The sequence below is a fragment of the Spermophilus citellus genome (assembly GCF_964194105.1).
Source record: "Spermophilus citellus genome assembly, chromosome: 15".
In the NCBI taxonomy this organism is placed as follows: Eukaryota; Metazoa; Chordata; class Mammalia; order Rodentia; family Sciuridae; genus Spermophilus; species Spermophilus citellus.
The window spans coordinates 18,221,973-18,237,542 of record NC_138195.1 but is presented as its reverse complement, the minus strand read 5'-3'; the positions used below and the strand labels follow the sequence as shown (position 1 = coordinate 18,237,542).

Here is a 15,570-nt window from a genome sequence, read left to right as displayed (position 1 = left end):
AACCACAATCTCAGAGGGGGAATCCCTTCTACTTCGAACATAAATTCTAATTCATGTCTTCTACACAAATCTCCTACTATGTCAGTTTGTTACGTTCTACTTCTTTATTTTTAAAGTAAGGGCTAATTTATCCAATAATCCAATCTAAAAGCTTGAATAGTCCTTACATTGAAATGACAGTATCTTCCTAAACCTTTTTATCAGTTTAAAATCAGTAGAACTTAAAGAGTTTTAATGGACAACCACATATGCATGACTTTATTTGTTGCATGAGAAATCTTAAAAGTGGAAAGATGTGGTTTCAAGTGTGTAATTGTGGTAAGAACAAGTGGACAGAAGGAAATTCATTAGTATTAAGAATATCGAAATGATTCAATGACAGATGTAACATGTATTTTGAAGGAAATTTATATCTACATAGCTGGAGTGCTCACAATAAATTACATAAAATATTCATATAATTGTTTTTAATACTGACTATTCTGTATATACATAGAAGTAATCATAGTTCCAGTTCCCACTGTGATGAAGGCACATAAACATCTCTAGCTAGAAGTGAAAGTTCCCATTGACTTTGATGTTTTTCAAGACTGATTTCAGTACCTGAAGACTTAAAGATGGAGGGCAATATCTGGTGCCTAGTAATGCAATTTAGAAAAACTCTGCAGAAGAAGCAAAATGTAGTTTGTTATAGACAGAGAACCAACAAAGAAAATGGAATCCTCACAATGAGATATTAGTGAATTTGGGGGTTGACATATATTTTTATAACATTTATTGTGGTGGTAATTTCACAGGGGTTTAAATCTGTTCACCTAGACACCTGGGCCTCAAGGATGTCAAAATATAACAGATAAGTAGAGTTCATTATTTACCAAGGAGACCTCAACAAAATATTTTAAAAGGTGATCAAGCTGATTAAAATGGAATGTCAAAATTCTCAATTCAAAATAAGATCGGAAAGAAGAATCAAATGACTGTAAAATAGAGAGTACAAGTGGAAACATGTAGATAATAGAGTTAAAGCTACTTTTATGACAATGGCATTAAGTGTAAATGGATTAAGCACACCAATTAAAAGGCAGAGGTTATAATACTGGGTGTAAAGGAGAACTTCAGTATTGATTAAAAACATAATATTGAAATATGTATGAGACAGAGGTTAAAATGAAAGGAACACAAAACCTGTCAAAAGAAACCTGATATGAGTATAGTAATAACAAATAAAAGAAAATTCATAACAAGGGCTTTTTATACAGGTCAGTAGGTTAATATATAAAATAAAGGAGTTAAATAACCAAGGGTACATAATAATGAGCCAGGCTGGGTGGTGCACACCTATCACCCCAGCTTCTTGGGAGGTTGAGGTGGAAGGATCAGAAATTAAGACTAGCCTGAGCAACTGAAGGAGAATCTGTCTCAAAAGTAAAATAATAGGGGCTGGGGATGTGGTTCAAGCGGTAGCACGCTCGCCTGGCATGTGTGCGGCCCAGGTTCGATCCTCAGCACCACATACAAACAAAGAAGTTGTGTCTGTCGAAAACTAAAAAATAAAAAAAAAACTAAAATAACAAAGATTGGCCTACAACTGAGTTATAGAGCATTTGCTTACCATGTACATGTCTCTGTGTTCAAAAAACACAGGATACAAAATCAATCTCTCTCTCTCTCTCTCTCTCTCTCTCTCTCTCTCTCTCTCACACACACACACACACACACACACACACACACACATATGTACATAATGATACAGCTTAAATATACTTGAAAGAGAAATTGGAAGAATTAAAAGTAGAAATAAAAAATATCCATAGCCATTGATAGAGGTGTTAACATCACTGATTCAGTAATTTATAGTGAAAACCACAAAAACATTAGTAAAGGTATTGAAGATTTGTACAACTCTCTTGACTAAGTGGATTTAATTGATAATCACAATTATATTTCACATTGCAGAATATACATTATTTTTATGGGATATGGGAATGTCACCAAAATATATTTCATAGTGGGTATCTTGAAATATTTTGAAGGCCTGAAAATATGGAGAATATGTTCTCCAATCACAACTAAATTAAATAAGAAATCAATAACAATAATTAATCTAGAGGATTATCAATATTTGGATATTAACAACTGTCTAAATTTCATTGGAAAATATGCTGCAAAAAAAATTACAGTAGAACTTACGAATATTTCTGGACTATAATTTAAAGTAATAGTTATTTAAAAAGAAGAAAGTATAAAATAAATTATTTATGTTTTTAACTTTTAAAGGTAAGAAAAGAAAGTTAAATACAAAGTAGGCATGGAAGCTTGTATAAACATATATTTGTAGATGAAAACAATTAAATAGAAAACAAAAAAGGAAAAATTCATTCTTTGAAATGATTCTTAAATTTTATCAAAATTTAGTACAACTCACTAGAGAAAATGCGATGGAAAAAATTGATTATTGTGTCAAGAAAGACAGGGCACATCACTACAAATCGTACAGATACTAAAATGATAATAATGTAATATTATGATCAACTTAAAGCTAATAAATTTGGAAGGTAAAATGAAATGGACTATTGCCTTCAAAGATACAACTGACCAAACACAAGAAGAAACAGATTGAAACAATTTTTGAGACAAGACACAGGAAATTCTAGTGCAAGAAATTAGGCAAGAGAAGAAAATAAAAGGGATAAAAATTGGAAAGGAAAAAGTAAAAATATTACTGTTTGCCGATGATAAGTTCCTATACTTAAAGAATCCAAAAGACTGCTAGAGTTAATAAACAAATTTGGTAAAGTATCATGGTACAAAATCAACACACCAAAATCAATAGCTCTCCTGTATACCATCAACAAATATGCTGAGAAAAAAATCAGAAAAACACTTCCATTCAAAATAACTTCAAAAAGAAAATGAATAAAATACCTGAGAATGTATTTAAGCTAAGAGATGAAAGGTCTATACAATGCAAACTACAGATCATTGAAGAAAACTTCAGACAATGGAAAGACCACCCATGTCCATGATGTTCGTTAAAAGGCAAAATTAATATTTTAAAATGGTCATACTACTAAAAGCAAATTTTGCATTCAATGCAATCCCTATAAAAATACCAATAACATTCTTCACAGAACTAGAAAAACCTGAGTAAAATTCATTTGGAAGAATAAAAGACACAGAATTGCCATTGCAATATGTTTATGTTTTTTGATTTGTTTTAATTAGTTATACATGACAGTAGAATGCATGTATTCACTTTGATGTATCACACATAGATGGGATGTAATTTCTCATTTTTCTGAGTGTACAGGTTGCAGAGTCATATTGGTCATGCAGTCACATATATACATATAGTAATAATGTCTGTTTCCTTCTACTATCTTTCCTATCCCCACAACCCCTCCTCTTCCCTCCCAACAAATCCCTCTCCCTAATCTATGGTATTGCCATTCTTTTCTAGTGCGCCCTACCTGATTGTGCCAAAGCAATATTGTGGGAGGCCATCCTCGCACGTGATTTGAGTTACCTCCCTGGCTGGGTGAGAGGCGCTTAGGCACATCTTATGTTCAGAGCTTTCCCCAGGTCCCAGGGCTTGTCCGTGTGGAGGCGTGTCTGGCCACTACCCCGAAGACCCAATCATCATCCCTGACCTTGGGATGCTGCCCCCTTAATCTTCATTGCATGGAATTTCCCCAGAATTTTTTGTTTCCCAATAAAAGTCCACTCCCTGGCTTTTTCTCTCTCTGTCGCTAGCTAGCTTATTCAGTAAACTAGCTACCATAATAGGTGGCTGGAGGCTGGAGCTAGGAGGAGCTGTCCTAGAGCTGGTTTCAAGGTAATTAGAGTCTTGTCTCTTTAATTCAAAACTCCCTAGAGATTTCTCATGTTTCAAACCTTCATTCATGAAGCCAGTGCTGGTCATGGGCTAAACAATATTAAGCCAGAAAAGCAATGAATATCTTTAAATTATTTAACACAGCTAGAGTAACAAAAAGCGCATGCATGCTACTGGCATAAAAACAGACACATTGACCAACCATACTGAAGACACAGAGACAAAACCCACACATACACAGTCATCTGATCCTTGACAAAGTTCCCAAAAACATACTTTGGAGAAAAGACTGCCTTTTAAACAAATGGTGCTGGGACAACTGGTTGTCCATATATAGAAGAATGAAACTAGAACCTTGTCTCTCATCCTGCACAAAAATCAACTCAAAATGGATCCAGGACCTTGGCATAGACCAGAAACTATGCAACTTCTAGAAGAAAATGTGAGATCAACGCTCCAACTTTTAGATACAAACAACAACCATCTTAATAGGGCCCCAAAAGCTCACTAAATAATGCTAAGAGTTAATAAATTATATACAATTAAATTAAAAATCTCATCCACAGCAAAGAAAACAATTAGAAACATGAAAAGAGAACCCAAGGAATGGGAGAAAGTCTTAGCCAGCAACTCTTCTCACAGAGGATTAAACATCTAGAATACATAAAGAGCTCAAAAACCTTTACAACAAAAATTCAAATAACACAATTAATAAATGGGCAAATGAATTGAACATCTACTTCTCAAAATAAGGCATACAAATGGTAAACAAATACATGAAAAATAGCTCAACATCATTAATAGTTAGAGAAATGCAAATCAAAACAACACTGAGATTTCATCTCACACCAGTCAGAATAGCAGTCATTGAGAATACAGATACTAATAAATGATGGAGAGGATGTGCAGGAAAACAAATATTTTCACACTGTTGGTGGGACAGTAAATTATTACAACAACTAGGAAATCAGTATGGAGTCTCATCAAAGACTAGGCATGGAACCATCTTATGACCCAGCCATATAACTCCTTGGTATTCATCCTAAAGATTTACAGTCAGCATACTACAGTGATATATACATACCCATGTTTATAGCACACTAGACAAACTCTGGAACCAGATTAGATGTCCATCATTGGATAAATGGGTAAAGAAAATGTGGTATATCTACACAATGGAGCTTTATTCGGCCTTAAAAAAAAACAAATAATGGCATTTGCAGGATGAATGATGGGACTAGATATCATCACATTAATCGAAATAAGTCAAACTCAGAAATTTAAAGGTCATATGTTTTCTCTCAGATGTGAAAACAACAGAGAAAAAAGAAAAAACAAAGCCGGGTGGATCAAAGGGATTAGTGGAGAAAAGAGATCAAGGAGTTTCAATGAGGGATGCAGAAAGTGCTGGAAGTGATATTGGCCAAATTATATTGTTGTTATGTGCATGTGTGAATATGTAACAACAAGTCCCATCAATATGTCCAACTATAATGCACCAATTAAAATTATTAAAGAAAAAATACCTTCCTGCAAAGAAAATTCCAGATGTGACTACTGTATATCATATTAAGAAAATATTTGATAAGTATTAAAAATAATAATAGAAATACAGCAGGAAGAAATGTTTATGAATTACATTAATTGAGACAGTGTAGAATTTTTTTTCTTTTTTTGACACTGGAGATTGAACCCAGGGGCACTCAACCACTGAGTCACATACCCAGCCCTATTTTTTATTTTATTTAACAGTGTCTCACTTAATTGATTATTGGCTCGACATTGCTGAGGCTAGCTTTGAACTCATGATCCTCATGCCTCATCTTCCCCAGCCACTGAGATTACAGATGTGTGCCACCATGCCTGGCAATTTCCTTGTTTTCTTTTCTTTTTTTCTAGATTTGTATTTTTATTCATCTATAGCACTTTTAAGTGTGATATTTTGTATAGCTAGTTTAGTGATTTTTTTTTTTTACATATTATTTACTTTTGTTTAGGGAACTTCCTTTGGCCATTCTTTTTGGTTAAGCATGATAGTGATAGATTCTTATTTTTCCTTTATCTGAGAATATCTTAATTTATACTTCATTCCTGGAGAATGTTTTCACTTCATATAAGATTCTGGACACAGGAGTCTATATACAGAAATTTATTTCTTAAGTAATATTGTGAAATTTCTTTCTGAACTCCATGGTTTTTGATGAGAAATCCATCACAATTTGAATTTCTTTTCCACTTAGAAAGTGTGCTGTTTCCTTTTGTAACATTAAAATATTGTTGTCTTTGATCATCAAATGTTTGCATTTTGTCTTAGTTTCGATACTTTGGTTTTATTCTATTTGGGGTTCATGTATCTCCTTGAATGGGTTATGTCATATGAAAAATTTGGGAAAAACTTCCACCTGTTTCTCAGGACTCCAGACTCCAGCAACATCAATGTTGGATATTTTGTCCCTAGATCCATGAGATTATTTACTTTCCTTTTTTTTTTTTTTTTTTTTTTTTTTTTTAGTGTCTTATGTTCCTTTTGTTGAGTTTAGGTTCCATGGTTCTACCTTCTAGTTCATTTATTTTCCCATTTCCTCAACTCCATTGTTGAGCCTATCAATTGAATTTTAAACTCTCATTTAATATATTTTTCAGTTTCAGAATTTTTATTTGATTCTTTTTATTGCTTCTGATCCTTAACTGAAACTATTTGATTCCTGAGAGTTTCTATTTAAAAAAAAAAAAATTGTTTCATTCTGTTTGTAATTCAATGAGGCATTTTTAAGATGGTCGCTTCAAATTCTTGCTTCAAATTACCCCTGTCATATCGATGTTGGTGTCTAGATTATCTTTCTAAATTAAATATGCGATCCTCCTAGTTCTTGGTATGGAAAATGATTTTCAACTGAAATGGGCATTTGGGGTATTCTGACACTCTGATGCCTATTTAAACCTCATGCTTTATCTGACTTTCTTTGACATTGCTTTGGCAGAGTAGGGGGAACTCCACTTCATTACTGCTGTGCAGGGGTCCAGTTTCCACACTTGAACTTTCATCCTCACCTTAGCAACATGGTGCAGTTTGGGACTTTATAAACCCTGGGAAGATTAGATGTACCACACTTTAAAATATTTTCATGAAGAACAACTCAGACAAATATTTGGTCCATATTAATTTCATGCAAAATGATGAGAGCGTAGTAGTAATAATGGACTATTCACAACATGCCTGTTGGGGACCTCTCCCACCCACCAGGGATCTTCCAGGGACATTGGTCTCTAGGTGTGTTTGTTCCATCTTCTCCTAATGATGTCTGTTGTGTCTTGGCACTGCCACTGTTCCTAGTGGATCCTGACTGGTGTCAAGAGACAGTACAAGGCTACACATATGTTGGGTTGAATTCCTACCCTTCTCATTCTATACTCCCAGTGTGTGCAGGTATCCTCCCCAGTCTGGAGAAGTGGAGGACTGGCAAACCTATTGCGCTGGAATGCACTTTAGAGAAACACTATATGAGGAATCTGCTGTGGCCATCCTGTCCTTGAGTATTCATATGCCCCCAAAGTAGGATGTCCCGCCTGGGAAAGGGATGCAAGAGCACGAACAGGATGGAAGGCTGGGGGAACTGAGGATGCAAGGAGGGTATGAAAGCTTTTGGATTTCCACACGAACTCTCTCCCAAGTTCCAGCAGAACATTTAGGAAATATGTGTTTTTCTTTCCTCTTCAGGATCTCATCAGGCAAGATTTCCCCTGAGCCAACACGTTGGTTGATCCCCGTCTTGGAAAGTGAATTCAGTGAAAGATGATCAGCAGAGGTGATCCACATGTTGAATTTTCACTGAGGCAAAGTAAGGACATGTAAAATTCAAGTGTTTATTCACTTACATTTCATCTGCTGAGATCAGCATTTTAGTTTCTTTGAAAGAACAAAAGAGCAGAATATAGGTCTGTTTACTGTGAGCTTCCTGTGGGTGAGTATGTAGATTTGGTGTGATTGGAGAATCTTGCCATTCATTCCTTGTTAACTGGAGTAGTTTATTTCTCCTTAAGCTGATCTCTCACACTAAAAATGTGGAAGCATTTCATTTGGTTAAATCAGACAGCTAGTTCTGTTGTTTGACAATACTAGTTGACCAGAATGACAAAGGCTCACAAAAAAAGAAAATTTTATGAATTTTGAAGGGGAAAAATAGGGGCTGGGGATTTGGCTCAGCAGTAGAGAGCATACCTAACATCATGTGGGAGTCCCTCGATTTGATCCTCAGCACCCAGTATAAATTAAATAAAGCTATTGTGTCCTCCTATAACACACACACACACACACACACACACACACACACACACACACACACATATATATATATATATAAATTGGGAAATATTTATTGTACTTTGTAAATAAAAAGAATAAGGAGTCAGAAAATAGTTGCTGGAGTCGAGTCATGAAATTCTTCTTTGTGTTTTTTTTTTAATTTATTATTTACTTATTTTCTTGGTAGGTATTCCATAAACATATGAACTAGAAAAATCAGAAGATAGAAATTCTCCTGTATACTGACCATAAGCATGGGGTAAATGTAAAATACTTATCTTTTACTGATATATTGAAGGAACTAAATCAAAATGGCCTGGGTTAAATCCCCAACAATCTGTTTAGAATTGGTATGTGACTCCTTTAAACTAAATTACTTCAGAGGGCTACAGTTGGAAACTCAGAAAGTTGTCCTATGAAAAATACTATGGCCCCTAATATGGAAATAAACAGTAGGATAGAATAAATCAATATTTTAGGGTGATGGCAGATTTCTATAATCATGAGTACATAATGTTTGTTTGCTCTGGTGCTGCACATTAAACCCAGATCTTTACACATGGTAGAAAAACCTTCTACCATAGAACTACACTCAATGCCTCATTTCCTTTTAAGTTAAAATTTTTCTTTCACAATGTTGATTTTCTGGCTGCATGATGTGCTATCTTACCAGAAATACATTGCATGATCACGTATATAACTAAAGAGGTGTACTTTTCCCACTCAGCTATAAACTATGCATAAAAATACAAATATTATTAGAAGCACACTATTCTTTATGAAAATGGGGAGCTACATGAACAGTTCTAACTTGTCCAGGAAGGATGCATGTATATAAAGATTGTCAGAGATTAAAATAACTTATTTTTACTTCACAGAGGGCTAACATCACCATATTAAATACAATGTTTTAAAAGAAATAATAAGCCTAATTGCCATGCCTGGTTATTTTACTTGTTCTTCATTCTTCAGTCATGACACTGCAAAATAACTCAACAACAGGTGAGTGAAGAAATGAAAGAGCTGGTGGAGGGGGAACAAAGGAACAGGACAACAGTGCATGAGTTCATTCTGGAGGGCTTTCCTGCAGTCCAGCACCTGGGTCACATCTTCTTCCTGATACACTTGCTTGCATATCTGACCTCCATCATGGGAAATATGCTCATAATCACAATAATCTGGACAGACCATCGTCTCCAGACACCTATGTACTTCTTCCTCAGCAATTTCTCCTTTATAGAGTGCTGCTTTATAACCTCAGTTATTCCAAAATTGCTGACCATCTTTCTGTCAGGGAGACAAACAATTTCCTTTGCTGCTTGCTTCACACAAGACTTCATCTGTCTTTTCCTTGGAGCAACTGTATTCTTTCTTCTGTCTGTGTTATCCCTGGACAGATACCTGGCCATTTGCAAACCTTTGCATTATCCCACTATCATGAACCCAAGGATGTGTTACCTTCTGGTCGCTTCCTGCTTAGCTTTGGGGTTCTTCTTCATGGTGGTCCCAGTTGCAATGCTTTCCCAGTTAACCTTCTGTGGCCCCAATGTCATCCCTCACTTTTTCTGTGATTTTGGACCTCTGACAAATCTCTCCTGTTCTGACACCAGATCTATTGAAATATTGTTCTTCAACCTTGCTTTTTTCGTCCTTGGCTCATCCCTGGTGATAACCATCATTGCATACAGCAACATAGTAGTCACAGTCATGCGTCTTCCATCAGCCAAGGAGCGACAAAGAGCTTTCTCCACCTGCTCTTCTCACCTCTTGGTCCTCTCACTGATGTATGTCAGTTGTGTCTTCATATATGTGAAACCGAACCAAGCGAGCAGGCTGGACTCCAACAGGGAGGCTGCTCTTGTGAACACAGTGGTGACCCCATTGCTGAACCCTGTGATTTATACCCTGCGCAACAAGCAGGTCCACCAGGCTCTGAGAGATGCTCTGTCCAGGGTGAAATTGCAGAAATAGAACCACAATCTCAGAGGGGGAATCCCTTCTAATTCTGATATAAAGTCTAATTTATATCTTCTATACAAATCTGCAATTATGTCAGTTTTTTTGGTTCTACCTTTTTATTTTTAAAATAAGGGCTGATTTATCAAAAAATCCAGTCTGAAAGCTCTAATAGTCCTTACATTGAAATGACAATATCTTCCTGGATCTTTTTATTAGTTTTAAATCAATAGAACCTAAAGAGTTTTAATGGACAAACACATATACATGACTTTATTTGTTGCATGAGAAATCTTAAAAGTGTAAAGATGTGGTTTCAAGTATGTAATTGTGGTAAGAACAAGGGGACATAAGGAAATTCATTAGTATTAAGAATATCAAAATGATTCAAGGACAGATGTAACATTATTTTGAAGGAAATTTGCATCTACATAGCTGGAGTGTTAGCAATAAATTACATAAAATACTCACACAATTGTTTTCAATACTAACTATTCTGTATATACATAGAAATTATCACAGTTCCAGTTCCCAAATGATGAAATCATATAAATATCTCTAAGTAGAATTGAAAGTTCCCATTGACTTTGTTGTTTTTACAAAACTGCTTTCAGTACTTGAAGACTTAAAGATGAAGGACAATATCTGGTGCCCTGTAATGCAATTTACAAAAACTCTGTCTCTGTAGAAGAAGCAAACTTGAGTGACAAATGTGGTTTGTTATAGACAGAGAACCAACAAAGAAAATGGAATCATCACAGTGATACAGTAATGAATTTGGGGGTTGACATATATTTTCATTTCATTTATTTTGGTGGTAATTTCACAAGGGTTTAAATCCGGTCTCCTAGAAAATTGGGCCTCAAAGATATCAAAATATAACAGATAAGTAGAGATCATTATTAAGCAAGGACACCTCAACAAAAATTTTAAAATTGGACTATTGGACTATTGCCTTCAAATATACAACTTACAAAACTAACACAAAAACAAATAGATTGAAATAGTTTTTGAGACAAGACACGAGAAAACCACTCTCACCACTGCTGCTTAATATAGTGCTAGAAATTCTAGCGAGAGAAATTAGGCAAGAGAAGGAAATAAAGGATAAAAATTGGAAAGTAAGAAGTCAAATTATTATTGTTTGAAGATTATAAATTCCTCTACTTAGAAAATTCAAAAGACTGATAAAGTTAATAAACACATTTGGTCAAGTATCATGTTACAAAATCAATACACCAAAATGAATAGCTCTCTTATATACCAACAACAAATCTGCTGAGAAAAAAAAAATCAGAAAAACACTTCCATTCAAAATAACTTCAAAAGGAAAATGAATAAAATACCTGAGAATAAATTTAACTAAGGAGATAAAAGATCTAGACAATGCAAACTAAAGATCACTGAAAAAAACTTCAGACAATGGAAAGACCACCCATGTTCATGATGTTCATGAATAGGCAAAATTAATATTTTTTAAATGGTCATACTACTAAAAGCAAATTTTGGATTTAATGCAATCCTTGTAAAAAATACAAAAAAAAAACATTCTTCAGAGAACTAGGAAAAAACTGACCTAAAGTTCATTTGGAAGAATAAAAGCACAGAATACCCAAAGCAATATTAAGCCAAAAAAAGCAAAGCTAGAGGTATCAAAGTACCTATTTCAAATTATTTAACAGAGCTAGAGTAACAAAAACTATGTGCATGCTACTGGCATAAAAACAGACACATTGACCAACCATACTGAAGACACAGAGACAAACCCACACATACATAGTCATCTGATCCTTGACAAAGGTCCCAAAAACATACTTTGGAGAAAAGACAGCCTTCTAAACAAATGGTGCTGGGACAACTGGTTGTCCAGATGTAGAAGAATAAAACTAGAATCTTGTCTCTCATCCTGCACAAAAATCAACTCAAATGGATCCAAGACCTTGGCATAAACCAGAAACTGCAACTTCTAGAAGAAAACGTGGGGTCAATGCTCCGGCACAGGCAATAACCATCTCAATAGGACCCCTAAAGCTCACTAAATAATTCTAAGAATTAACAAATGAGACACAATTAAATTAAAAATCTCATCCACAGCAAAGAAAACAATTGGAAATGTGGAAAGAAAACAAGGAATGGGAGAAAGTCTTTGCCAACTACTTTTTCCATAGAGGATTAAATATCAAGAATATATAAAAAGCTCAAAAAACTTTACACCAAAAATTCAAATAACCCAATTAATAATAGGCAAATGAATTAAATAGACTATTCTGAAAATAAGTCATAGAAATGGCTAACAAATACATGGAAAAAAGTTCAATATCATTAGTAGTTAGGGATGTGCAAATCCAAATGACACTTGGATTTCATCTCATACAAGTAAGAATGGCAGTCATTGAGAATACAGATACTAATAAATGTTGGAGAGGATGTGCAGGAAAAGGAATACTTTCACACTATTGGTGGGACTGCAATTTAGTCCAACAACTATGGAAATCAGTATGGAGGCTCCTCAAAAGACTAGGTATTGAACCATCTTATGACCCACCTATACCAGTCCTTGGTATTCATCCTGAAGATTTAAAGTCAACATACTACAGTGATACACACATATCCATGTTTATAGCAACAGAGTTCACAGTAATCAAACTCTAGAACCAGACTAGGTGTCCATCACTGGATGAATGGATAAAAAAACATGTGGTATATATATACACAATGGAGCTTTATTCAGCCATAAAAGGAATGAAAATATGGCATTTGCAGGACAATGGATGGAACTGGAGACCAGCACATTAATCCAAATTAGTCAAACTCAGAAATTTAAAGGCCATATGTTTTCTCTCATAAATGGAAACAACAGAGAAAAAAGGAAAACCATAGTGGGTGGATCAAATTGAGACAAGTGGAGAAAAGAGATCAAGAAGTGGGTATCAATGAGGGATTGGGAAATTGCTTGGAAGTGATATTGGCCAAATTATATTGTTATATCATGTGCATGCATGAATATGTAACAACAAATTCCATTAATATGTACAACTATAATGCACCAATTAAAAATTATTGAAGGAAAAATACCTACTTGCAAAGAATTCCAGATGTGACTGCTAAACATTATATTAAAAAAAATATTTGCTAAGTATTAAAAATAATAATAGAAATACAACAGGAAGAAATGCTTCTGAACAACATGAATTATGACAGTTTAGTATTTATTTATTTGTTTGTTTATTTGTTTATTTATTTATTTTTGTACTGGCGATTGAACGCAGGGGCACTGGACCACTGAGCCACATCCCCAGCCCTATTTTGTATTTTATTTAGAGGCAGGGTCTCACTGAGTTGCTTAGCGCCTTGCTTTTGTAGAGGCTGGCTTTGAACTCACAATCCTTCTGTCTCAGCCTCCAGAGCAGCTGGGATTGCAGGCATGTGCCACTTCACCCAGCTCTGAGACAATGCAGTATTTTTGTTAGGATGGAAAAAGACACAAAAGGAACAGAATAGTAAGTAGAGAAATCATCCAATATGTGTAGATTAATTTTGACCTTGGCATCTATGTATTTTGATAGTAGGAAAAGAGCTCTTCAGAATGTTTCCAAAGAGCCTAGATATCCACATAGAAAATTTAACCTCTACTTCAGGTGGTGCGTATAACGTTAGTTTGGGATAGATTATAGACATATGTTAGAGTTTCTGAAAGAAAACACAGAATGTTTATCTTACCTTGGGGAAGGTGAGAATTTCTGGGAAAGGAGACGGAAGTACTAACCACAAAAGAAAAACACTTGGATATTGGATTTCATTCAATTAGAAAAGAATTCTGCCCATTCTAATACTTCATTAATTTTTTTCCAGTATGCGCCAAGTAGAATTTTAACATAGGCAAGTATCCAGAATAGATAAAGAAGTCTAAGGGTAAAGAGCGGGGCAGGACAATTAAAAATGAGTTAAAGTCTTTCACAGGCACTTCACAAAAGAAATTTCAAATGTTAATAAATATATGAAAAGGGGTTTGACATTAGCAGTACCAGGAAAATGCAAGGTATAACCAGAATAACATTCCACTGAAGAGCTGGGAGGTATAACTCAATGGTAGAGTATGTGCTTAGTATGTAGGTAGACTTGTGTTCAATAATTACATAGCTATTAAAAGAAAAAAAAAGGACACTACTAGATATCAACCAGAATGCTTCCAAGAGTGTTTGTGAGAATATGGTGAACATTAAATTTCTCATCATTGCTGATGAGAGCCTAAATCCATTTTGGAAACTGTTTCATGATTTTTTAAGATTGTTAAGGCCTATCCTATTATTCAGCACTTTCACTCCAAGTTTCCTACCTAAGAGAATTGAATGCTCATACTTTCAAAAGATTGTTCAAGAATATTCATTGCACCTTTATTCATAATAGCTCCCAAAATGGGAAGAAAAAATATACTCCAAAGGAACAATGGAAAACTGATATATTGCTACAAACTGATATATTGCTGATATATTCGGTTTTTTGGGATTGGCTATATTGCTACAGACCACAACAATAATAGATCACTGACATAAGAAAGAATATAGATGAATCTCAGAAATATGTAAAAAAAAAAAAAGCCAAACAAGAAACAAATGCTGCATTCTATTCAAGAACAAACAAAAGTAATTTTTGTTGATAGAAATTATTTCCTTTGTGTGTTACTGAGAAGGGCACAAGGAAATTTATGGTGAAATAGTTGTTTTATAGTTTTATTAGAGTGATGAGATGGCTGTTTATATGTGTAAAAAAAACATTGATCTACACAGTTAAGATTGGTGCATTTTATAATATTCAAATTATATCTCAATAAATAAAATACCAGATTAAAGGGTCAAAAAAGGACAACTTAATTGTAAAAAGGTATTTTTTTAATTTTTTAATTGACTTTTTAAGAATAAATGACAGTGGAATGAATTATAATTCTTATTATACAATTTTTCATATCTCTGGTTTATATAAAGTATGTTCACACCAATTCGTGACTTCATACATGTACTTTGGATAATGATGTCCATCACATTCCATCATCATTGCTAAACCCCTGCCCACTCCCTTCCCTTTCAACCCCTCTTCCCTATGTAGAGTTCCTCTATTCCTCCCATGCTCCCCCTCCATACCCCACTATGAATCAGCCTCCTTATATCAGAGAAAACATTCGGCATTTGGTTTTTTGGGATTGGCTAACTTCACTTAGCATTATCTTCTCCAATGCCATCCATTTACTGTAGAAAGGTATTTCGGTTGTTTAAGCCTGTCTTTCTTTACATACATAATTCATGATTTTACAAGTTTTATGCCCCTGGGGCAGTTATGCCAAATCTACCTCTAAAGACGTTCACAGAGAATCATGTATATTATTGAGAATGATGGTATGTTTCCATATGCAGTAAAATATAATTAACAATATATTTTTACTGAAGTTTTCTATTTCTGACAATGAGCAATTAAATGTCCC

The 15,570-nt window shown here is 34.6% G+C and overlaps 1 protein-coding gene across 1 annotated transcript; it reads left to right on the top strand.

Moving 5' to 3' along the window:
* Positions 1-9,152: 9,152 nt before the first annotated feature.
* LOC308634748 (olfactory receptor 6C4-like) lies at positions 9,153-10,109 on the top strand (the record flags this gene model as incomplete). The annotated part of the gene is made up of 1 exon (XM_081268804.1): positions 9,153-10,109. One exon carries the CDS (start codon positions 9,153-9,155, stop codon positions 10,107-10,109), a length of 957 nt encoding a protein of 318 aa, XP_081124930.1.
* Between the last annotated feature and the right edge of the window lie 5,461 nt (positions 10,110-15,570).